We start from the raw sequence: 26,727 nt of genomic DNA on the forward strand, positions 1-26,727 counted from the left end.
AAGCACAGAAACAACCCCGAACACGGTATCAGTGGCAAGGTCGTAAACAGAGACGTCCGCCCGCTACACTGCCAAAAGCAGACTGCCACCTTCAGCTACACCCAAACTTCGGGGTGTCACGGTGAAACGTCCCCTTAGAAAAATTAATGAATTACTGTGCTGATAAACCTCGTACATTATTTGATTTTCAAACAGCTGAGCAAAACTGAACGTACTCAAACATTACTCTCTTTACTTATTCTGTTCAACACTAAACTGACACACAATATTTTTAGCGCAACGCAATCTGACTTTCAAAAATCCCTACAAAAGAATGGCCCTGACTAACATTAACCTATACGTTTCACAAATCACTTACCCCACAAAAATCTTCGTTACTCGAACTACTGCAATACAGCGAGCGCCACTACTGCCAGCTAAATAAAAGATTAAAACTACTGAAGGCACTAACTACTGATAGGCATAGTTAGAAAATGAAAATTTTGATACAGACCAAACAATGTATTTACCTTAATAGTGTTCAAAAGTCATAATATATATATATATATATATATATATATATATATATATATATATATATATATATATATATATCAGTTCATGACATCCAGTCTTACAAATTTATTGTCTCTGATGGACACACGTCCAGATTGTCCGCTCTTAAAATTCTGCCATCTTTCTCCCCACATCCACCACTGCTGGCGGCTCACCTCCAACTGCGCAACGCTACGCGCTGTTCACATCCAACTGCACAACACTACAATATTCCAACAATGCAAACCAGCCACAGACTGCACACAGCACAGTCAGTGATTTTCATACAGAGCGCTACGTGGCGTTACCAACATAAAAACCTAAACAGCCTACTTACAACGGTTTAGACTACATTCTACTATATTCTCACAGGTACTTTGAATTCCTACAGGGAGGGACGATGATTAAAGTTGCAGCCTTGCTTTTGGCATGAAGTACTTTATTGCAGGGTCTGTGTTGATTCAATATACTATGCGATGTCCTTCAGACATGCACTGTTAGCCACATCATATATTTCGTCCATTGTCAAAATGGTTACATGTATTTTAGTTGGATCGCCTGTTACTGATTTTGTGTTAAGTGGATCAGCCGGCCGGGGTGGCCGAGCGATTCTAGGCGCTACAGTCTGGAACCGCGCGACCGCTACGGTCGCAGGTTCGAATCATGCCTCGGGCTTGGATGTGTGTGATGTCCTTAGGTTAGTTAGGTTTACATAGTTCTAAGTTCTAGGGGACTGATGACCTCAGATGTTAAGTCCCATATTGCTCAGAGCCATTTGAACAATTTATTTTAAAGTGGATCAGATAATTTATGTCAAATATTGCTATAATAACGGATTAAACAGCAGCAAGTTGAAGATATGCTAATTGTTTGTTGCTTTAGGTGAGTCAGTTATGAGCAAAAAGAAAAAAAAAGAAAGAAAGATTTTACGATGGATGTAAAATCAGTCGATGAAATCGTGAAATAGTGAAAGAATTAAAGAAGTCGCTGATGACATTAGCTTATGAACTTGTCCATGACACGCATTTTATTCGAATGTTATGTGTATGAAATTTGTGACAGCAAAATTTGTTTGCAAAACGGTTGAATTTCGAACAAAAACAGTGGCGAATGCAAGTTGCTCAGGAGTCACTAGACGAAGTTACCAAAGATGTAGCACTACAGAGAAGTGTCGTAACAGGCAAAGAAACATGGATTTATGGACCTAAGGGAAGCTAAAGGAAGCATTCACCATCGCCGAGCTTGGAACTTCCTGGACAAGTGCGCCCAAACGTTAACGTTATGCTCACTGTGCTCTTAGATTTTTACAGCATAGTGCACCATGAGTCCTTGCGTGAAGCACTACGAAAAAAAAGAGACGATAAAACCACTCGGATTTGTGGCGAAACAATTCATAGCATAGAATTACACAACAACAGTGCTCCTGCTGACATTTCGTTTCTTCTTCTTCAGATTTCGATCCAAAAAAATGCTGCAATAACGCCCAAGTCTCCATATTCGCCCCATATACACCCTATTTTCTGGTCACAACAAACAAAGAATATATTACAGCGCCGTCGTTTTACAAGCATAGCTGAGATTAAAAACGGACCGCTAAGAGAGACAGAAGAAACCCCAAACATCTAATTCCATACGTGTTTCGGGAATTGAAAAGCCCTTTCATAGCCGGCCCGAGTGGCCGAGAGGTTCTACGCGCTACAGTCTGGAACCGCGCGACCGCTACGGTCGCAGGTTCGAATCCTGCCTCGGGCATGAATGTGTGTGATGTCCTTAGGTTAGTTAGGTTTAACTAGTTCTACGTTCTAGGGGACTGATGACCACAGCACTTAATCCCATAGCGCTCAGAGCCATTTGAACCATTTTTGAACCCTTTCATAACATCACTTAACAGTGACTATATTGAAGGGGATAACATTAATGTAGACAACTCAGTAAAATTCCTTTCAGAAATCGAGAATTCCAGTTTTAGTTTTCTAGCACAGAAAAAGCGCAGTAACGTAAGTCGACGTTGAGACGTGACAGAATGGCAGAGAGGAGTTACCGTACTTGTAACGGCCCGTGACCACACTGTCAATGTTGTCTAGTTCCGCCGCGCCGGGTAGCCGCGCGGTCTAAGGCGTCTTGTCACGACCCGGGCGGCTCCCCCCGTCGAAGGTTCGAGTCCTCCTCGGGCATGGGTGTGTGTGTTGTCAAATGGCTCCGAGCACTATGCGACTTAACTTCTGAGGTCATCATTCGCTTAGAAATTAGAACTAATTAAACCTAACTAACCTATGGACATCACACACATCCATGCCCGAGGCAGGATTCGAACCTGCGACCGTAGCGGTCGCTCGGCTCCAGACTGAAGCGCCTAGAACCGCACGGCCACTCCGGCCAGCTGTGTGTTGTCCTTGGAGTTAGTTTAAGTTAGATTAAGTAGTGTGTAAGCTTAGGTACCGATGACCTCAGCAGTTTGGATCCATAAGACCTTACCACAAATTTCCAATTTTTTGTCTAGTTAGTTGGCGTATCAACGCTGACTATCGAACGTGTTTACGATGAATGGTGTACCACTCGCAGCCGTGTAACGCTGAACGTCGTAGAAACATTCTCACCGACAATCAAGAGCTAACAGCCCCCATGAACTAACGGACAAGGACCGTCGAGTATTGCGAAGGGTGTTTATAAAAAATCGCATTGAAATCGGAGCAAGATATCACTCGTGTGTTTCAAAGTGCTAGCAACAGTCTAGTAAGCACAATGACTGTGCGTACGGAGTTAAAAAGTATGGGGTACAATTGTCGAGCACTTCATCATAAACTGCACATTCATGTAGGCAATGCAAAGCGACGCTTGAAGTGGTGTGAAGAACGACGCTAGTGGACACTGGATGAGTGGAAAAGAGTGATTTGGACCTATGACTCACGCTATAGCCTGGGAAAATCGGATGAAGGGGTTTGGGTTTGGTAAATGGCGGGGAATGTTGCCTGCCATCATGTGTAGAGCCAACAGTGACGTACCGAGAGAACCGTGTTACGATATGGGGGTGTTTTACGTGGTGAGGATCTGTACTTCTTATTGTGCTTAAGAAAGCGCTACAAGCGGAACCGTATGAACACATTTTATAGCATTATTTCCTGTTTACAATAGAGGAACAGTTTTGAGACGATGATGGTATTAGCATGAAATACACCCTGCCATAAAACAGGATCTGTGTGGATAATAGCAACATTCTAACTCATGCAAACGTGTTCCATTGGTTTCAGGTCGGGACTCTGGGCTGGCCAGTCCATTTCACGAATGTTATCCACATAGATCCTGCTCGACATTTGTACCCCATTCTTTTTAACTCCGTACGCCCAGTAATTGTGATAACTAGATTCAAATGGTTCAAATGGCTCTAAGCACTATGGGACTTAACATCTGAGGTCATCAGTCCCCTAGACTTAGAAGTATTTAAACCCAACTAACCCGAGGACATCACACACATCCATGCCCGAGGCAGGATTCGAATCTGCGACCGTAGCAGCAGCGCAGTTCCAGACTGAAGCGCCTAGAACCGCTAGGCCACAGCACCCGGGGCTAACTAGACTGTTGTTAGCACTTTTACATTCACGAGTGATACCTTTCTCCGATTTCAATGTGATTTTTTTACAACCACCCTTCGCAATACTTGACGGTCCTTGTCCGTTAGTACATGGGAGCTGCCAGCTCTTGGATGTCGGTGAGAGTGTTTCTACGACGTTCAGTGTTACACGGCTGCGAGTGGTAAACCATTCCTTGTAAACACGTCCGACAGTCCGCGTTCATACGCCAACAGACTAGACAAAGTTCATAGTGTGGTCACGGGCACGTAGAAACTCGTAGCTCCTTTCTGCCATTCTGTCACGTCTCGACATCGACTCATGTTACTGCGCTTTTTCTATACAACCTCCCGGTACAAGAAAAGAAAAAGAGGAATTGTAAGTAGGCTGTTCAGGTTTTTATATTGGTAGCGCTCTGTATGAAAATCACTGGCTGTGCTGTGTGCAGTCTGTGGCTGGTTTGCATTGTTGGAATTTGCTATTGTAGTGTTGGGCAGTTGGCTGTTAACAGCGCGTAGCGTTGCGCAGTTGGAGGTGAGCCGCCAGCAGTGGTGGATGTGGGGAGAGAGATGGCAGAGTTTTGAGAGCGAATGATCTGGAAGTGTGTCCATCAGAGACAGTAAATTTGTAAGACTGGGCCGGCCGAAGTGGCCGTGCGGTTAAAGGCGCTGCAATCTGGAACCGCAAGACCGCTACGTCGCAGGTTCGAATCCTGCCTCGGGCATGGATGTTTGTGATGTCCTTAGGTTAGTTAGGTTTAACTAGTTCTAAGTTCTAGGGGACTAATGACCTCAGCAGTTGAGTCCCATACCATAGTGCTCAGAGCCATTTGAACAATTTTGTAAGACTGGATGCTCATCAATGCTTGTACAACGACGGCACTGTAATATATATATATATATATATATATATATATATATATATATATATATATATATATATATATACACTGCTGGCCACCGTAAATGCAACACCATGAAAGACAAGAGGTAGCACAACAAGATTTATTTCGTAGATAACATGTTGACCAAGTATCAAATGATTACGTTTACAGACGTCTGTGACACGTGGTTCCTGCCAGAATCAGTAGCCAGAGTAGCCGCCATTGTTGGAGATCACCGCTGCCACACGTCTCGGCATTGAGTCAAAGAGACGTTGGATGTGTTCCTGGGGTACAGCAGCCCAAGCAGCTTCCACACGTTGCCAAAGATCATCTGGTGTGGCAGCTGGGGATGTAATCTGGGCCACTCGTTGAGCAACCATGGACCACATGTTTTCTATCGGCGAAAGATCCGGAGAGCGAGCCGGCCAGGGAAGCAATTCAATCTAGTTATTGACGAAGAACCTTTGGACAATGCGTGCCACGTGTGATCGTGCATTATCCTGTTGAAATATGGCTGTGGCCGAGCCCTGAAGGTAAGGAAGGACAACTGGCTCCAGCACCTCGGATATGTAGCGCCGGCTATTTAAAGTACCGGCAATGCGTACTAGAGGCGTGCGAGAGTAATATTCAATACCGCCCCATACCATAATACCCGGTGCAAGACCAGTGTGGCGGTGCATAATGCAGCTGTCCAGCATCCTCTCTCCACGGTGTCTCCACACTCGAATCCGACCATCGTGGTGCTGCAGACAGAAGCGTGCCTCGTCAGTAAAGACAACGTCATTCCATTCTGCCGTCTGTCATCACACCATTGGCGACGGAGACGTCTGTGGTTCTGCGTCAATGGTAGACGAAGCAATGGACGTCTTGCGGACAGACCACTCTGCTGTAAACGGCGTCGAATGGTACGCGCAGACACTGGATGATGCGTTACAGACGCAATGTGCTGTGCTATGGTTCGGGATGTCACTGAGCGATCCGTCACTGCCATGCGCACAATTTGCCTATCAGCACGTGCAGTGGTGCACCGAGGTGAATGCGATCGACCACGTCGGTCCGTCGTACCCTCCTGCATCCAACGGTCACATATCCGCATTACAGTTGTTTGGTTTCGTCCAACACGACTAGCGATTTCTCTGTATGATAATCCACAATCTCGGTAAGCCACTATCCTTCCTCTGTCGAACTCGGATACTTGATCAAAAGATGTTCGCTGTTGTCTACGAGGCATAACTGATCGTCTTGTGAAACAACCACAAGGTAAACACACGTGCCGAACGTACACTCGTCGAAATCGTCAAGCCTTAAATGGCGCTATGAGGTGTCGCCAAAGGCGCGCGTGATGTGCGTCTGCGCTGAAATTCTAATCAGTTGCATATCTCATCGCTGCAAACCCATGGTGTAAATTTCACTTGATTCGGATGCTTCCTTCAGGGTGTTGCATTTACGGTGGCCAGCAGTATATATATATATAATTTCATGACATCCAGTCTTACAAATTTACTGTCTCTGATGGACACACTTCCAGATCATATATATATATATATACATATATATATATATATATATATATATATATATATATATATATATATATATATAATGACTTTTGAACACTATTAAGGTAAATACATTGTTTGTTCTCTATCAAAATCTTTCATTTGCTACGTATGCCTATCAGTAGTTAGTGACTTCAGTAGTTAGAATCTTTTGTTTAGCTGGCAGTATTGGCGCTCGCTGTATTGCAGTAGTTCGAGTAACGAAGATTTTTGTGAGGTAGGTGATTCATGAAAGGTATAGGTTATTGTTAGTCAGGGCCATTCTTTTGTAGACATTATTGAAAGTCAGATTGCGTTGCGCTAAAAATATTGTGTGTCAGTTTAGTGTTGATCAGAATAAGTAAAGAGCGAAATGTCTGAGTACGTTCAGTTCTGCTCAGCTGTTTGAAAATCAAATAATGTAAGAGGTTTATCAGCACAGTCATTCATAAATTATTCTGAGGAGACGTTCCAGAATTATTGATTTTTGAAAGGAATTTTACTGAGTTGTTTTCATTAATGTTATTCCCTTCAATAGAGTCACCGTTAGATATTGTTATGAAAGAGCTTTTCAATTCCTGAAACAGGTCTGGAACTCGATGTTTGAGATGTCGTCTGTCTCTCTTAGTGGTCCGCTTTTAATCTCATCAATGCTTGTACAACGACGGCACTGTAATATTTTCTTTGTTTGTTGGGACCAGAAAATAGGGTGTGTATCGGGCGAATATGGAGACTTGAGCATCATTGCAGTATTATTTTTGACCAAAATCTCAAGAAGAAGCAACAAAATGTGGGAAGGTGCATTGGCGTTATGTAAATGTTATGAATTTGTTTCGCCACAAATACGCGCGTTGTTTGTCTCTTTTTGTTCGTAGTGCTTCACGCAAGGACCCATGGTGCACTATGCTGTTAAAATCTAAGAACGCAGTGAGCATAACCTTAACATTTGGCCACACTTGTCGAGGTAATTTCAATCTTGGCTTAGCTCCGATATCGTACCCGTAAACCCGTGTTTCATCGCCCGTTATGACACTTTTTTGTAGGTGTGCAACTTTGGTAATTTCGTCTAGTGACTCATAAGCAACTTGCATTCATCGCTGTTTTTGTTCGAAATCAACCGTTTTGTAAAAAAATGTTGCTGTCACAAGTTGCATACACATAACATCCGAATAAAATTCATATCATGGACAGGTTCATATGCTAATGTCATCAGCGGCTTCTGCAGTACTTTCACTTTTTCCACAATTTCATAGCTTCATTTTACATCCGTTGTAAAACCTTTTATTTTGCTCCTAACTGACTCACTTGAAGCAATACTTAAACTTTCTATAACTTACTGCACATTACTCCGCTATTAAACCAATATTTAATACAAATTATCTGATTCATTTTACTCTAAATAAATAATCTGCGTTACTACCAAAACACATGTAACCTTCTTCACAATAGACGAAATATCTGATGTTACTAACAGCGTACGGATACCATATAGCAGTGTCTGTGTTGGATCAATGTACTCTGCAATGTCCTTCAGACATGCACGTTTTCTGATTACGTCCTTGCCGCTGAGATCGCGTTCGGGGTTGTTTCTGTGCTTCAGTCATCTTCGCGCGCTGCATTTCCTCCCGAAGAAGATTATCCTGTTCTTATCGTAAATCGACAGTTTTTTAAGTGAATGTGCACATCCGAAAGCACATGAAATCGAATAATTTCTTAGAGATGATGTTAATGCCAAGAGTGACTATAATGATCTTGTCGTCATACACCTATCCACAGTGAGCAGCGTGGTATATGTGAGGTTAATTAGCGACGCAGCGAGCGGAAGTATTGTAAATGACACTGAGAGTGGTCTTCGGTTCCGTCATTCAGATGGCAGTATTGGTGATGTGTCTGTAGACCATGCAGGACTTTGTCTGTGTATCATATATGTTTTGGAGCACCCATTTGAAGTACCTTTGGAGATGGTAATTTCAGAGTTCCACCCACATGGGAAGATAATAAGCCATACAGTTGGGAAGTGGGCTCAATTTTACTACACGCCAGTCCTCAGTGGGTTGCAACATATTCGTACTGAATTTAACAAATACATGTCATTCTATTTATATATCGGCGGGTGCCGCACCATTGCAATCTGTGATGCCCAGCTGAAGACGTGCTGGGGCTGTGATAGAGACGGAGCTGTTCGCTTGGAGCGCAAGCAGCAAAGGATCATGCAAGTGCCACATGGGGATGAACTTGTTTCGAATACACCGGCAGCACTTCAAATGATGTATGTCGAGGGTCTCTGCAATGACTCCAGCCCATTGTCTGCACCTCCTCCCACTACTGAACTTTGCCAACCAGGACTATACAGCTGGGAACGTCGTCTATGCCTGGGCTCACTCTTGCTCCACCTGTGCTGATAAGTGGTAAGGAGGTTCCAGTTGGCGGGATGGACATACACTCCATGGTTGTGACTACTGCTGCCTTCGTGCGTGACTGTCAGGACCCGCTTCTGTCTTCAGATACTGAAGCACACATGTGTAAACAGCAGTCGCCAAAGAGATGCAAGAAACGTCAGCTTACTCCGTCAGACACCTGCCGGTCACAGTTTGTGGACAATAATGATCCTATCCACCAAGACCTTCTCTCGTTGGGTGATTCCATGATGGAACATCCTGCCCATCTCTTGTTGGATACAGAACAACCATTGCACCCACCTAGCGCTGTGCCTCCCATCGATCGACGTAAATTGGGCCATCGCCATTCTTCCTGCAAAGCTGCATCATTGCCCTCAGGTGCCACAGAGACTATGCTGAACAATCTGGGCCCACGCACTTCTGCGTGGTAGGTGATGTTGAAGATGGGTCAATGAACATCGAAGTTTTGTGGTTGCTACTGCAGCAACCTATGATTGTTAATCGAATGAGGGTTTGGATGAAGTCGCATTGTCTGTTGAAAAGGCATTTACGGATGCTGCTGGTCTTCTTGCTTCAATGAGTATCCCCACGACTACAGAACGATGGAAAGCTTATAGGTTAGGTTCTGTAAATATCAACACGATTGGGACACTGGTCAAATTGGCTCTGGGAAATGTTGCTGGCGTCAGATATCAAAATTATCATCCTGCAATAAGTTTGTCTCGACAAGTTTCTGGATTTGTATGTATACAATGTCTTTGTTCCACAGTACACTGAAAGCGGTAGTGGGACAATGATAGTCCTACAGAAAGAAATCGTGGTTGAAGAAGTGGTTTATCAGAAGCTTCATGGTGTTCAGACCATCAATATCTATGTTCTCTCTGGGTTGGAAAAGCAATGGAAATGGTCACGGTTTTTACTCAGAAGTTTGTGAGCCCCTACAAACATTTTATTTTTGGTGTAGACTTCAGCTGTGTGATACCCAGAAGGATCAGTTTCTCCATTATATCCCATGCCAGGAGCTACAACTGCTGGTGCAGAATTTGAATCTCGCTCACGCGTGGGAACGTGTTCATGATGATCGAAGTGGACATACGCGTGTTATGAGGCATTTAGCGAGTCGGCTTGATCGCGTCTATGTTTCCCATGGACTCATGGCTGTGAAAGTTGACAATGAGTTGTCGCCTAAGGCCTTCTTTGACCACGTAGTATACATATACACTGTCCGTATCCAACAGTGGAGCATGTGGTGTGGTTGAGGCACATGGAAGTGGAATGTCGCACATTTCCAGGATTCAGAGTGCAGGCAGTTAATGAAGCGACATGGATCGCTTGCCGAACAAGCCTTCCGATGTACCATTCAGAACTTTGATAGTGGCTCAAATGTGCTAAGGCTGCTGTACATTGCACGATGACACAATATGGTCGCAGCTCTGTGGCCAAGCACCATCTCGTGACCGACAGGTTGAAATTCAGAGGGTAAAGATGAAGATTGTTTCACTTGCACGTCAACACATTGAGGGAGCAATGACACTTGCCAAATGCCTGGATGGGGTCTGTGGGGAATCCCAGTAAATGCACCACATTGTCAGAGAGAAGAAACAGTGTTAAAGAGTACTGGTGCATGACCTTGACACACCAGATGATCGCCGGCTGACGTCCCAGAAAGATACTATGAGCGCTTTTGCAGACCATTCACAATAGCTCCATACAGAAGTGGATCAGGATGTTACAGCACTGGATGACGTCTTCCAGTATTTGCCTGGTGTTCTTGACAGGGTTGCTGTAGACCTCCTTACCAATAACGTTACTGCTGATGACTTCGACAACACTCTCCATAAGGGACTGATTAACAAATCCCCAGCCCAGATGGTTTCTTGCTGGAGTTTTATTACGATTCCACGACGTTATGGTTCCCAGTTGAATTGTTATGTGCCAATAACTGTTGTCCCCTGACCTCCACTCTCTCCTGCTTTTGTGAAAGGACTGATTATTCCAGTCCTCAAACCATATGAGGGTCGGATCTGGATCAAATGTGCGTTGATGGGGACAGTAACATACACAGAGTGCTCATGGACTATCGTGATGTTATCGCCCTAGTACTGACCTGCCACTTTGGAGGTGCCTTGGTGTTGGTAACCTTCAACCACACCTTTGGTAGGGTGAACCATGACTATAATGCAGAAGCGATGTGACAGTCAGCATTCCCCCATGGCATCATACATATCATCATGCAATTCCTCTGACGTGGGTACTGATCATTGGGTGTGCAGTGGGCCCCATTATTATTTCTCGATCAGGTCTGGCAGGGACGTCCATTGCCAATTATCCTTTTTGCCATTGCTTTGAGCCACTATTACACGGATTGTGGAGCTGGTTAACTGGTATCATCATGAGACATATATTTGTCTGTTGGGCGTATGTTGATGACGTACTTTTTTTGGGTCAGTCAAGGGCGAGGTGTGTGTGGGACTGGGATGGATTACTTGATATGGAACTGCTGTGAGTAGTCGTATGAATTTGACGAAATCTGGTGCTTCGAACATTGGCAGAGGGCTTCCAGAATGGAGTGCAGCTCCATTGTGGTCAGTGGACATGGTCAAATATTTGGTAATTACTTTCATGTGCAACATAGAGAGAACGGTTTCGGCTAACTATAAACGCCTCCTTCAGGTTATCCGCATAAGCATCGATAGTAATCTGTTGTGAGCTTTGGATAGGGTACAATGGGTTGATTTTTTCAACTATCATCTGGCGCCTAGGATGCCGTATCTTACCAGTGCTGGGGGCGACGGCGAACAGGTTGCTGGCAGAGTTTGGATATTTCATGTGTGTGGGTCTTATCTTTAATTTGGCAAATTTTCCGCTTTTCCCTCAGTGTCACACGCTTGACATGGATGAACATCGAATGGTGTGTGGACCTTCTGCAGAGGGTGGCTGTTTATGCGCAAAATACATACTTTTCTTCTTCGTGCTGCTCCACGTCCTATTGGGTTGCAGTTGCTTCTGTTCCTCAATGAGACTTTTTCCCACGCACAAAGACAAACGCAGTGAATTGGATCAAAGGAGTCTCAATTCAATACTTTATTAAAGATGTCAGCAAAAGTGTGCTTATTTTTGGGACATTTCTCCAAGATCGTGATACCTCTTTAATGCAGAGCTCGAGTTATCGTCAATATTATGACACTTTTTGGTAGTGTTTTCATGGATACTAAACGGTGGCCAGGTATGAGAAGGCGAATTCTTGTTTGGCGTTTATTCCAGAACTTGACCCATGTGATAGGACTATGGGATATTTTTCGAGAAGACGTGTCCGACTCACACCTGCCGGAACTTGAGGATCAATATGAACTTACTCATCTCTCGCTGTTTTTTTTTGTTTGTTTCTTATTTTGACGAAGTTCCCAGATCTTGACGGAACCTATTGAACGTTGATACTCTGGTAAAAAAGAACATTATACTATTAATGGAATTGTAATAAAATTCAGCTTTATACATTATTTGTAGCTACTGGTTGTAAAAAAATGGCGGTTAAAGCGACTGCTCGCGTAAAGCGAGAAAACTAGGTTTGATTCCCGGTCCAGCACAAATTTTCATTGCCATCAATATATTGTGGAGTTGGAGTTTCACCATATCTACAAATGCGACTATAATTCTTGTAGTGTACAGATACTTTTCAACCATGTTTTCCAACGATTAAAAAATCACGCAAATCGGATTAATACAACACGCGAAAATACAAAATTCCTTTTTTTTTAATCATATCTCGTACACTTCATTCACTGTCATGAATTATGTCAGCGGTGTTCGGTCAGATGATCGCTTGGTACCAGCTCTGCACTACAGCGCTCCAAAATTTAATGGGTGACCAATATTTATTACATGAAGATAATGTTTTCATGCAAAGACGAGATCCCTTCCGTTCAGTTAAGCAATTATTCGCCTTCTTGCCCCTGCCCCTCTTTCTTCTGATAGTTGCCGGATTGTTTGACAATTTCTTTTATGCTGTTCATTGGCTCATTACAAATTCCGAATTTTTGTTTGCTGTCGTATAGATCCGGCATCGTACTGTTTGTAAACAGCACCATTGCAAAACTTACTCCCGTGATACATGTATCTCTATAACAACTTTCATAAACGTGTACCTCTGCTACTCTCTTCAATATAACTGACTCGGTTCGATTCCCGGCGGGGTCAGGGATTTTCTCTGCCTCGTGATGGCTGGGTGTTGTGTGCTGTCCTTAGGTTAGTTAGGTTTAAGTAGTTCTAAGTTCTAGGGGACTGATGGCCATAGATGTTAAGTCCCATAGTGCTCAGAGCCATTTGAACCATTTTGAACTGACTCGGTGAACGTAGTATGGTGAAAACGGAGCTCGAAAACAATCAATATATGATCAACACTGTGATTGTTATATCTGGTTTTCATGAAAGGGTCGACCTAAAGTTCACTCAGACTACATAAACAAGCACAATATACCCATATTCACTTCGTTTAGCCATTCCCCTTTATGATTCCATTTGGTGAACGAAAGAAAACTATACTGTTCCATATTGCACAATACTAATTATTGAATAAATACCTCATCCTCGTATTCGCTCCATCGTTTCCGCAACCCAACTCGTACTTCTTTACTCTGAGCCGAACATTCAGACTGGGCTTGGGATATCAGACAGCGATGTCTCGGAATGTCGATGTATCGCAATCAGTTACGCGAAATCTTGAATCGATGGTTGCTAGTTGAATAAAGGCAGCTTGAATATTTTGTGGCAATATATTCGGATAATATTATTATTATCAGCATCTAACTCATAGAAAACTCAACTCCACTTTCTTTTTAATACTGATATATTTAAACCATAGTAACGGTACCTACAGTTTTATATATTAAATTTATTAGAGGAACTTCGATTGTTGTCAATTTTGTACTGTCGTAACCGCCTCTCACTCAAAAGGAAGGTTGGTAGAAATGTTTGAGGTGATATTCATGCCAACAAATTAGTATTTTATGTTCTTTAGAAACTAAGTTTTGGAGCAGATAATCTTTTCGTGTAAATTATCTGTAGTCAGAGTAATTTTGGTCATTTATTTTCGCCTGTCTATTTTTTCATCTACTGTAATATAACTTTTCTATTTTTTTATCCTAAGATTAAAATAATGCAGAGTTAAATTTTGGTTTCCTTAATTTTTTTATCATTTCATGAAATGCACGCCTCACAGGCTTATATAACGTATGCAATCATAAATTATAATCTGGATTTTACAAGCAAATTTTTAGCACTGACATTAATCTGTATGAAACGCATGACTATTTATATTTCATTCCAACCGATTTCGGTCATAAATCATGTTCACAGTCATCGAAAAATTAATCTGCAGCTAACATTATGTATCAGAACTCAAATATCGTTCATTTAGAACATTACAAGCATGATACCTGTGTGGAAAGCAGTTAACTGAAGAGATCAAACACGAGACATACAGTGTATGTCTCACGTCGGTTCTCTTAAGTTATTTGGTTTTCACACAGATTTCATACTTGTAATGTTCGAGATGAACAATACTTTCAATTTTGATATGTAATGTTGGCTGCAGATTAATTTTCCGACAACTGTGAATATGTTTTATGACTGAAACCGATCGGAATGAAATATAAATAAAGTTACCATATGTGTGTCTTGCATTTCAATAGCTGATGACTGCCTTAACAAGAGATATAGATGAGATAGTCGTCCATATCGATACTTAGTTCTAGGATACTCGATTATATCGAAACACGATGTCTTTTGATTTCACACCCCTAATTGAGAGTACCTGCCTGCACGCCCTTTCTGCAGGTGCCAAAAGCCCACCCCCACTGTCGGCCGGAGTGGCCAAGCGGTTCTAGGCGCTTCAATCTGGAACCACGCGACCGCTACGGTCGCAGGTTCGAATCCTGCCTCGGGCATGGATGTATGTGATGTCCTTAGGTTAGTTAGGTTTAAGAAGTTCTAAGTTCTATGGGACTGATGACCTCAGAAGTTAAGTCGCATAGTGCTCAGAGCCATTTGAACCATTTTGAACCCACCCCAGTCCTTACCGCACAGGACATCCCATGTCACTTTTTATCTTGGGTACAGCAGAGGATAAATCGCTAAAATGAGTAGAGTACAACTGGCTTTCGACTGAATTCGGTTAGTTTGGTTGTGATGACAGAGTGACCTCTAACGTAGCCCGAATTCTAGGTTAGGTTGTGATTCGGTTGAGGGTCGGTGATACCGACAAATGTGAATGCCACATAGAGGTTGTGGTATCAGACGGTGGTGTAGCGCAGTGTTTACGTTTCCGTCGTATTTGATCGCTCGATTTTAGCCGAACGTCAGTTGTGTCGTACTCATTGTAGTTGCTCGTCAGCAGAGGTGGGTAAAGGTAGGATTCGATATATCGTAGCGATATCGATATCTAGTACCCCTACACCTCTTCCACTTCGTTTCCTTTCCCTTCCTTATTCGCTCTCCCATTTCCGTTCCTACATTTTCTCGCCTGTCACAAACTGCGCAGCTGCAGAAACAGGGATTAGGAAACGCTCCCCGGCTTCCGTAGCGTAGTTACAACGCGAGTGGGGCTAATACAAATGCCCGAACGGCTGAAGACTTAGGGAACGTCCTATTTGTGTAGAGTGGTTTTTGGATGTCCGTGCGGGCGAATACTTATGGGCGCGCGTGTACGATCGGTGCGAGGGTTGGGGCGGTGCGCAGCTGCGCCGTAGATTGTTGCATCCGCGGCTGAGTAGATAAGTGGGCGCGCCGCCGGCTGGTGGCCAGTGCGCCGCGGGGCTCGCCATGGCACGCACGCTGCCGCCACACGCCGCTGCCGCCGCCGCTGCTACTGCGTGCCGCGACATCGATCTGAGCCGACTGCCGCCGGCAGCCGCCGCGCACGGTAAGCGTCGCCCACGTGCCTGCCTCGTCTCCTGTAAACAAACTCCTCCGTGCCAGCACTTCAGATTTACTCTCGTTTCCAGGACGCCGACTGGCTCGGAATGGGTGGCTGTGTGAGAGTGATAATTACAGCATGTGCTTTTTCATTTTTTATTGTGGCCCAGTGGTAAAGTACCCGACTGTAGATGTGAAGTTCTCGGGTTCGATCCCCGCCCAGTTCCTAGATTTTTGTCTATCACTTCACTGATGCCGACATATCCATTGGGAGAGATTTTGCATCTGTATTGAAATTTACAATTAATCCTTTCATTTCGTGCCTCACTTGTACGTTTCGCACCCAGCAGGAAAAGTGACCCAAATCGAAAAACGGCATCTTTAATTCTTATCATCAAAAAGAAAAATTCGTGTAAAGTACCCAACGTGCACGAAAAAATAATGCCAGTTACTGTCAAAAATACTTACATGAAATTTAAAGGAAGCTTATACTCTTTAATATAAATTTTATAGAATTAATTTTTGAGTTGTCACTGTCTTTTCCGGGGGCTTTTTTTATTATTACTTTCGATTAATAGTTGATCATATTCTGCGCTTGTAGTTATGAAAAAAAATTTACAGGACGCTCACTGTTTTTTTTTTTTTTTTTGAGGTATTGTGCCTAGTATGTGTACATGAGTATATTGTTGTGACGGGGTTTACAGTGTGGCGCTCCAGGAAAGATGGAGCAAAGAGCGTACCCAGGATCTGATCTTGGGGGAGTGGGGTGGGGGGGGGGGTGATTTAGTATTAGTTTCCTGATTAATTACAAAATAGTTTTAAGATTTCACGACATATCATTCGGAGTTCACTTGTTACTAGTCAGTAACCTTTCTTCAAACTGATATGTCTGTATGTCTGGTTTGTGGAGATCAATTTCGTCTGGAATGGGGGAGGAGGAGGCGCGGCGGCTGCCTCCTTGCTGGGCACGCCCATGGACGGAGTTGTACCGAGTGCCAATGTCATGGGCAACAGAAGTGGGTGGCAAATGTAGTCCTGTAGCAGAAGAAAATCACGAGAGAGCGAGATTACAAATGTCTTCGCGCAGCTAGATGTGGAAATCAGTCTGTGGACCTCTCTTTCACGCCTCCTGATTGCTTATTGAATGAATGTTGAACTGTACTGTAGCTTAGAACGCATTCCGTATTGCCCGTGACCTTCGGTCCATCAATTAGTCGTGTATCTAGCGAGAAAGACTGGGCATGGTAAGTAAAATCTTAATAAGAAACGTAAAGGTAATAAAAATTTGTAATTTTCATTGTTTTGCGTGAGAGCGACAATTGAAGGTGCACACTCATTCCCGGATCGCAGACAGCTGCTGTGCAGTTATTAAGAACGAGACGGCTATGTTACTGAGTCACAGAAGCAGTGGACGTTGGTAAAGCTTTTGGATTCGTACTCGGAAGCAGAGGTGTTCAAATCCCCATCTGGTCATCTTGATTTAGAGTTTTCTTTGGTCAAAATTGTACAAGTCCAGAAATAGTAAAAAATGAGAAAATTTGACGTTCTTGCAAGAAACCATGGCAACTTTTTTTGAACATTAATTTTTTAAATGTTTTAATCAGGACAGGTAGTTTTTCTTCTTGCATTTGGGTCAACACACGCAAATACAAATAATCACGAGGGATAGTGATATAGGTATCGCCTGTTAAATTGTGGAAACTGGACTTACGCCTTTCTACCCAAAGACTAGCGTAATTATGATTTCCTCTCAAACGCTTTAGGCAAATGTAAAGAATGACGTCGTATTCATCAGGCAGTTATCCTAAAGCAGTACTTTATTAAGCACTACAATTTAGTTTCTACTGTGTGCTCGTTCTCAGAGTGCACAACTGACGTGGACACAGCAATGTCGTGAGCAATATAAAACAGAAGTCAGGTGCTACTTACGAGGATGATGTATCCTCATCTACTGTGCACTTTAGAAGACAGAAACTGACTAGTTGTGCGTAATTAAGTACTACTTTAAAATAACAGACTGATGAATACGGCGTCATTCTTCAAATTTAACGGGGCTGTGCTGCCGACTCAGAAGTAGTCACATGAGGCGAAAGCCAAACTTCTTGAAACTTTCTGGCAGATTGAAACCGAGTGAGACTCGCACTCGGGACCTTTGCCATTCACGAGCAAATGCTCTCAGTAGGTAGAGAACATGCCCGCGAAAGGCAAAGGTCCCGAGTTCGAGTCTTGTTATGGCACATAGTTTTAATCCCAGTGCACACCCTCATCCTCGCGGCCTTGAGTTGTGCGCCATCTTTAACGATGTCGACGTAATTTTGGACGCTAAGCTTCTTTCTGGTAAATACGAGACTACTGAGTTAATGAGCCATCGAAATAGTGGCCGTGGCCACGAACGTTGCTGACCTGTTTCTGGAGTTGTTAACAGCTAACTCAGATTGGTATGGCCAATGGTAAACCAGTTACATACTTGTCGGCACACTATGTTTCCTATTAAAAATATCGTTGAAGTTTTATTAGGTGGCTGAGTGAGTATCAGAAGTTATCGGTTCGATTCGTAGTCGGCAATATATTTTTCTCCCACTTCACACTGAAATTATCTCGGAGTAGGCAAAGAATTTGGAATATTAGCTGAAATGAATGGATAGTGTCTTGAAAAGAGGTTGTAAGATGAACAACAGCAAACGTAAAATTAGAGCAATAAAGTGGATTTTAATTAAGTCAGGTGATGCAGAGGGACGTAAAGTTGAGAATGAGACAAAATGAATTATAGACGAAGTTTATTATTTGAGCAATAGAGTAATTAATAATGGCCGAAATTAAGAGGATATAAAATGTAGACTAGCAGTAGCTTTTCCGGAAAAGAGTAACACATTGACATCGATTATAAAGTTAAATGTTAGGTAAGCTCTTCTGAAGGTGTTTGTGTGGTGTGTAGCCGTATACAGTAATGATACATGGACGATCAACAGTACAGACAAAAAGAGACTAGAAGATTGTGAAATGTTGTTCTATAGGAGAATGCTGAAGGTTGATGGGAAGCTCGAATAACAGATGAAGAGGTAATGAATCAGTTCGGGGAGAAAAATCTTAAAGGACCAATTTAGCTGAAAGGTGGGACGTATTGATGGGGCACATCCTGAGGCATCAGGGAATCGTCAGCTTGGAAATGCAGGGAAGTGTGGCGGGTAAACATTGTAGAGGGAGACCAAGGCTTGGCAACAAACAACTGTTTCAAGCGGATGAAGGTTGTAGTAGATACGCAGAGGATAGACAAGCGAGGAAGCTGCAAGTGCTCACTACGACGACGACCACGGCAACAACAACAACTGTTACTACTACTGCTAATAAGTCTGTCACCTTTGGCAATATTTTGTAAACGCGTAAAATACCAATTTATTCCGTAGTTCGGATTCCGTGTCAAAATGTAGACCTCTCTGTAAATGGCTGCTCAAATTGTCCACAGGTCGAAGAAAATATGGAGGGAGATTAGGGGCCAATGTACAGTTTATGTCCAATTCATTGGTGACGGAGATCAAGCTCGCATTTGAGAAGGATGGGGAAGGAAATTGGACGCTCTTTTCAGAGGAAACATCCGGTCATTTGCAATAAACGACTCAGAGAAATCACATAAATCTGAAATGCCTGACTGAAGTTTGAACCGGCGTCTTCCTGAACACGAGCCTAGTGTCTTTCCATCGTGTGAACTCACTCGATCATCTGTCGAACAAAGAAGAGGGCAAATATCCTCCAATAGGACTATTACTAGCAAAGTGCTGCATGTTCAAACCAAACCCCAAGTTGAGGACATTTTTACTTTGTCAGTTTAGGTGCAGTTAGGTGGAATTTGACGTAGATTTCCTGAGTCAGCCAATAGAACGTTAAAATACTGCGTAATCACTGACGTGCCCCTCCTCATTCTCTTGTTTTACACCTTCCTGGCGCTACAAAGCATGGTATTTTTTAGCTGTTTTTGACTTTGGAATCTCGCTTGCATTTTCAGTCCTTTACTATAAAAAATACTTTAGGCATTTGCATGTCTGAACTATTCGAAACACTGAATCTGTTGCGTTCACAAATGATTGCAAGTTTGGTGTTATCCCAAAAGGAATATGTAATCTACATAATTTTAGTGGTACCAGATGCAGAGTACAAATTTGTGGTTTTTTGAGATGGTTAGAATTGTGAAAAGATTTCAGTGGTCTGACACGTATCGAGTGAAGTGGGACAAAGGTTAGCACTCTGCGACAGGACGACTGCTCAAATTCCCGTCCGGTCATTCACCTTTATGTTTTCACTGTTTTTCCTAAATCGTACAAGTCGCTCCTTTGTATCATATTGGACTTCATGCGGTTGCACATACGAGGACTATTTTCTTTTTTTCTTTTTTTTTCAGGATCCGGTCGGTCGTGAAACGGAAACCACATTGAAAATAAAAAACTTTTAATTCCAACATTTAGCTACACCTTCCAGCTACTTTTCCACTCCGTCACCGATCCGACTTAGCTATTGGTCGTAGAGTGGTACCAACTTTCCAGTACCCTCGTCACTGAATGCAGCGGCCTGTGCTTTCCGCCAATTCTGTGCGCTGGATTGCAGATCGTCGTCTGTGTTAAAATGCTGCCCTCATAGCTAGCGGTTCATATAAGCAAAGAGATGAAAATCAGAGAGAGCCACGTCCGGACTGTATGATGGGTGATCAAACACATACCGTCATGAACGTCTGTTCGTTCTGCTTCAAAGTTCCTGCACCACTGTCGCACTTTGCTGTCACTCGTGGCTATTACGTTATGTGGGATGCATGGAAATCGGGCGGAACCACTCAACACGAGGGCATGCACTTCATATGGTTCAAATGGCTCTGAGCACTATGGGATTTAACTTCTAAGGTCATCAGTACCCTAGACTTCGAACTACTTAAACCTAACTAACCTAAGGACGTCACACACATCCATGCCCGAGGCAGGATTCGAACCTGCGACCGTAGCCGTCGCGCGATGCACTTCATACTTTATGGGAGACTCTGTTGTTGTAGGCGTGTTTATGTGCACATTGTGCACTCAGAACTAAAAAGTGCAACGTGACGCGATAGACAGGTATACTAGATACACTGTGCGACACATCTGCGCAAAGCTTCATCGGGTTTTCAAAAATGGTTCAAATGGCTCTAAGCACTATGGGACTTAACATCTGAGGTCATCAGTCCCCTAAACTTAGAACTACTTAAACCTAACTAACCTAAGGACATCACACACATCCATGCCCGAGGCAGGATCCGAACCTGCGACCGTAGCAGCCGCGTGGTTCCGGACTGAGGCGCCTAGAACCGCTCGGCCAGCACGGCCGGCTTCATCGGGTTCTCATTGTGATTCTAATTTCTCGTTCGAGCGGACCTTGAAAAAGAAAAGCCCTCGTAGAAGTTAGTTTGATAGTTTCCTAGAACTTTATTAGGTGGCTCTTTGTCTCAGTGGTAATAGCGCCAGACTATATTGGGTTTGACCCCTAGTCAATTCTAGGATTTTTGTCCATCACTTATCACTCTTTTCGCCTGTGGCAATGTTTGTTTAGTGAAAAACGCCGAGCTGGACTTTGCTTCGCTGTCCAAGGTAAACTGTAGTTCCCCTATAAATGGCTGAGTAAATCGATTCAAACGCCTGAGAAAGGCAACTGCAGACCTCCTCCTATAAGACAATGCCTAGTAAAGTAGTGCAGTGTTCAAACCAACCTTCGGGATGATGACAACTTAACCAAATATTTTACTATCCTCCTTGTTCTTTCTTTTTAAATAGATTATCTGATGATCTGTTAGCATGTCGAAACCAGTAATGAAACCATTTGTGTGATTTGAGGCTGAGTTTACAAGTCGCTCACTGTGTTCCCCTAAGGCAATATGCCTACACTGTGCAACTTGGGTTTACCATGTAAGATCATTATATCTACGGTATCCTCTGATGTCATCTCCCATTTGCATCAGTGGTAAACAAATAAACTTTGTAACTGTAAGATAACAGATAAAGTAACGGCTCACTCAAACCCTATTATATGTTCGGTTGGGTTGTTTGGAGGAGGAGACCAGACAGCGAGGTCATCGGTCTCATCGGATTAGGGAAGGACGGGGAAGGATGTCGGCCGTGCCCTTTCAATGGAACCATCCCGGCATTTGCCTGGAGTGATTTAGGGAAATCACAGAAAACCTAAATCAGGATGGCCGGACGCGGAATTGAACCGTCGTCTTCCCGAAATCGAGTCCAGTGTGCTAGCCACTGCGCCACCTCGCTCGGTCGCATTATATGCAGTAGTTTTATTAGCACAAAGCACCACTCAAAAAAGAGATCACTGAAACAGTATGCTCTGTCTGTTTTATCGTGTGTAGTAACATAGTGCAGTGACTGGCAAACCGTGTAAATGGGGTAGGGGCGCTACTCCACGGCGTCGCCCAATACCAAGGATGGAAGGCAGCTGAGTATTCAATATGTAAGTGCTCAGACAAGTTTAAGGGAGCACTTGTGGGACACTAGGCAGTACAGCATAAGTAAACGATTGGTGTCAAAATATATCACTGCAAATAATAATTCATAATACGAGGGGCGTTCAATAAGTAATGCAACATAGATTTTTTTTTTCTGAAAGCAGGTTGATTTTTTCAAGATTCCAATACACTAATTATTCTCCACTCTGTTGGCTACAAACTTTATTTTTCAATATAATCTCCGTTCAATGCGACGGCCTTACGTCATCTTACTGGAAGGGCGTATATGCCTGCATGGTATCACTCAACCGGTCGTCTTGCTAGATCAGTAACCTCACCATTGCGCCGATTCCCGGCACGAATCCGCCCGGCGGATTAGTGTCGAGGTCCGGTGTGCTGGGCAGTCTGTGGATGGTTTTTCAGGCGGTTTTCCATCTGCCTCGGCGAATGTGGGCTGGTTCCCCTTATTACGCCTCAGTTACACTATGTCGGCGATTGCTGTGGAAACACTTTCTCCACGCACACGTACACCATAATTGCTCTAACACACAAACATTGGGGTTACACTCCTCTGGTGTGAGACGTTCCCGTGGGGGAAGGGAGGGGGGGAGGGGGGGGTCCACAGGGGGCCGAACCGCACAGTAACCCTGGGTTCCGTGTGGGGCCTCGATGGGGTGAATAGACTGCTGTAGCCTGTTATGGGGTTGTGAGCCACTGACGGCTGCAGGGGAGGGGGGGATGAAGCCTCTCTGCCGTTTCTATGTCCCCAGTTCCGTAGAATACAATACAACCTCCCCATTATTCACATACTTCTTCTCGTGGAGCGCATCCTTCATTGGATCAAACACACCGAAGTCAGAAGGTGCGACACCCGGTCTGTAGGGAGGTTGAGGAAGAACAGTACAATGTCGTTCTGTGAGGTTTTTCTTTTTTCTTTTTAAGGACCAAACTGCGGAGGTCATCTGTCCCTAGACTTACACACTACTTAAACCAACTTATGCTAAGAACAACACACACTCCCATGCCCGAGGGAGGACTCGAACCTCCGGCGGGAGGGGCCGCACAATCCGTGTCATGGCGCCTCAAACCAAGCGGCCACTCCGCGCGGCTTCTGTGAGCTCCTCTCGGGTGCACAGACTTGTGTGAGGCCTTGCATTGTCCTGCAAAAGGTGAAGTTCGTTTGCATTTTTGTGATCTATCGTTCACCTCCAGGGAGAGTGTCCGCACGCTCCAACATTGCAGGAGAGACAGATGTGTGCTGCCAGCAGGCACGCGGGATATCAGACAGGTTTGCGCGGCCATGTTGCGATGATGACAGACGCCTCGCCCAACGACTCACTGTGCTTTTGTTCACTGCTAGGTCTTGTAGGCATTTTACAGGCTCCTATGAATATCTGCAATGCTCTCGTTTTCCGCCAAAAGAAACTCAGTGACAGCTCTATGCTGGGAACTCACCTCCATTACAGACGCCAGCACGTATAGCTCCGCCACCCATCGTAACTTCATGAATCTGTAGGGGCTGAAGCGGGAATATTCCACGATGTTCCACAACAAATTCCGCATTTTTTCAACTGAAACTAGCCAATAAAACAAATGTGTTGCACTGCTTATTGAATTCCCCTCGTACAAAAGATCAGCACGAATTGCCAGGGGGGCGCAGAAATGTCGAAAAATCTGTAATGAGAGGGCCACGGAAATATTGAAAAATGGCAGATCCTTGAAGATAGACGCCACCCATCCCACGCAATCCCAGTTACAATATTTTCAGTATCGAGTGTTACGTGTAGGAATACTACAGCTGCTGAGGTACCACTCCCGAAGAGAGCGTGAAAGGAAGATTAAACTAATTATGGCGCGTGCACTGGCTCTCCATACGCGAAAGGAACCGTAATACGTAGTTCAAAGGGATGTATCCTCCGCCATGCACTTTACACTGCTTTGCAGAGCATAGATGTAGGTATAGATGCAGTGGCTAGACGGGGATATGACCTCCGTTCCCCCGCAGTCCGAATCCAGTGAACACAATGAACTGGCCTAGCGGGCAGAATGCTAATCTGGCGGCGCACGTATAACCCGCCGCACGGGATGATGGGTTCCAGGGACGGCGCCACCCAATACACGGTACTGTTGCAGCACATGCGGCAGAACTGTACCGCGGCTGCCCCTGAATGGCACGGCCGCCCTTGCGGAAGCTACCCGCCGACTGCTGACACTGAATAGCCGCTCATTTGATCAACCGCGGCCACCGCCTGTTCCCACACGGTTCTGCCGCTATACTCGTGCCGTGTTGAACTGCGCCGCACTTCTGTGCCGTCAGAGACAGTACACGGATTCTGAATTCAGCATTATTAGCGCAAGCGATTGCCTGTTTGTAGCTTTCAATAACTCTGATTAGCTGAAAGGCAACTATGACGTCTTTCACAACGAAGTCAGTGCATAAACCAACGTGTGTTTAGAATACCCTTGGTAGCATGTCTTCAGTTGTGATGTCTGGCCAAACCCTAAGATATAACATTGTGTGATTTTATGAGGGCTTGCACTCTAATCCAAGTATGTAAATTCCGATGTGCTACCAGGTGAAATTATGTATAAAACATATAGGAGATTTATACGTGCGTGGAAAACAAAGTTTCTAAGGCACTACAGTCATAGACTGTGCGGCTGGTTCCGGCGGAGGTTCGAGTCCTCCCTCGGACGTGGGTGTGTGTGTTTGTCCTTAGGATAATTTAGGTTAAGTAGTGTGTAAGCTTAGAGACTGATGACCTTAGCAGTTAAGTCCCATAAGATTTCACACACATTTGAACATTTGAGCAAAACAAAGTTTCATGCACATATTAGAATAGACGAAGAGGCTAGGCTAAATTTTGTTTCATATACAGACGATGTCACAGTTTTAAAAGAGAAAGAGACTGATCTGCAAAAAGGAAATTATCTTCTAAGCAAAATTGCTGTAGAGTACAATATCACTACATCTGCAAAGAAAACTAGAGGCAATGATTTTTGTGTGAAAGGACTCCATAAGAACAAAAACAGTAATGAACAACACAGTAGCAGAACAGGTCTAACAATGTAATTATCTTGGATGTGACATTACGTACTTGTGTGGCAACGATATAGACAAGAAAGTAGCAAAATTTTGTAACATATTTGAAACAATGAACGGGTTCATTAGAAATAAAACAAAAAGCAACACGAATGAAGTTTTATAAAGTATTGGAAGTCCACACAATACTTTACAGAAGTGAGTTGTGGCTCACAGACAGTTAGATCCAGGCAGTTGAAATCTTAGGGATGTGAGAGGCTGTACCAGAGTAGACAGATTAAGAAACAGCTACATTAGGAAGGAATTAAACAAATGTAAGAAACAATTGACTACAACAAAAGAAAATGAAGAGGACATCTCGCAAAGTGAAATGCGCTAGACCATCTCTTCCAGAGTCAGATATTATAATCTGGTAAGCCGAATAAGTATACGAAGGCCACGGAAGACATAGGCACCATGACAAGCAAGGGTCGAATAAATAAAGTGCAGAAGAAGATGAGGAACATGAAATTTGGTAAGCGTGTTAAAGTGGAGGCCGAGGACATAATATCTTTATGCTTTCGATGAAGCTTCAGCATCATCAGCGGGCTTTGCGTTATTTCCTATAAAACAAAAAAATTCTTTTTACTATTTATACATATATAAATTTGAGTTTTTAAGACAGTATTCAGAGATTTGAAAAACAGACATAGTTACCACATGCTGTGGACTGCCTGGATTTTATGTTATTTAATGTAATTGTTTTGTTTTCCAGTTTATCATCTGCAGTGATATAGAACTTAATGTAGAACAGTCATTTACTTCGAAATTTTACGACTACCATTAACTAGTACTACGTGGAAGACTGTGTGTGTGTGTAGTTGAACTGATAGGAGTTTTATTTATTTACTGCTTTTATTTTTATTTATTTTTTTATGTATTTTATGTGTATGTGTGTGTGTGTGTGTGTGTGTTTATGTGTTTGGAAGGGGGGTTTCTTTGATAGTTTTTCGAGGGCAGAGAACAGAGTTCCATTGCAGAGAACTATGTATTCCTTTATTACTTGTTTTCCTTCAATTATGGTTTTCTTCTATTTATCAAGCGTTCTTTAATTGTTAGTTTTTGTGGTGGGCTGTAGCAGCATTTGAGAATTTTCAAGTCAGTGTTAATGTGTGTTGTGTTGTCCATAAGGTGCTCAGAAAGTGTAGAATGACAGCTGTTACTGCTTAATGCTCTTCTGTGCTCAGTGTATCTGGCATTAATGTTTCTGCTTGTCTGTCCTATATAAATTGATTTGCAGTCTTGACATGTCAGCAGGTAAACACCAGATGTGTTGTTTTTGTCTGTACGTGTGTTGACTGCCTTAGTTTTTTCCATTATTGAGTTATCTGTTCTGTAGACTATTTT

General features: G+C 43.5%; 1 protein-coding gene across 2 annotated transcripts in view; it reads left to right on the forward strand.

The window, feature by feature from the left end:
• The window catches only part of LOC124721995 (1-acyl-sn-glycerol-3-phosphate acyltransferase alpha), a 334,826-nt gene that overhangs the window by 73,241 nt on the left and 234,858 nt on the right, over positions 1–26,727 (forward strand). Inside the window, exon 1 of one of the 2 annotated variants that reach the window (XM_047247167.1) lies at positions 15,733–15,839. The exons of the other annotated variant lie outside the window; for it this stretch is intronic. Coding sequence (XP_047103123.1) covers positions 15,740–15,839 — 100 coding nt within the window. The 5' untranslated portion in view covers positions 15,733–15,739. Of the gene's footprint in view, positions 1–15,732; positions 15,840–26,727 lie in introns of those variants that run through there. 2 annotated transcript variants of the gene reach the window in all.

This window comes from Schistocerca piceifrons, chromosome X (genome assembly GCF_021461385.2).
Source record: "Schistocerca piceifrons isolate TAMUIC-IGC-003096 chromosome X, iqSchPice1.1, whole genome shotgun sequence".
In the NCBI taxonomy this organism is placed as follows: Eukaryota; Metazoa; Arthropoda; class Insecta; order Orthoptera; family Acrididae; genus Schistocerca; species Schistocerca piceifrons.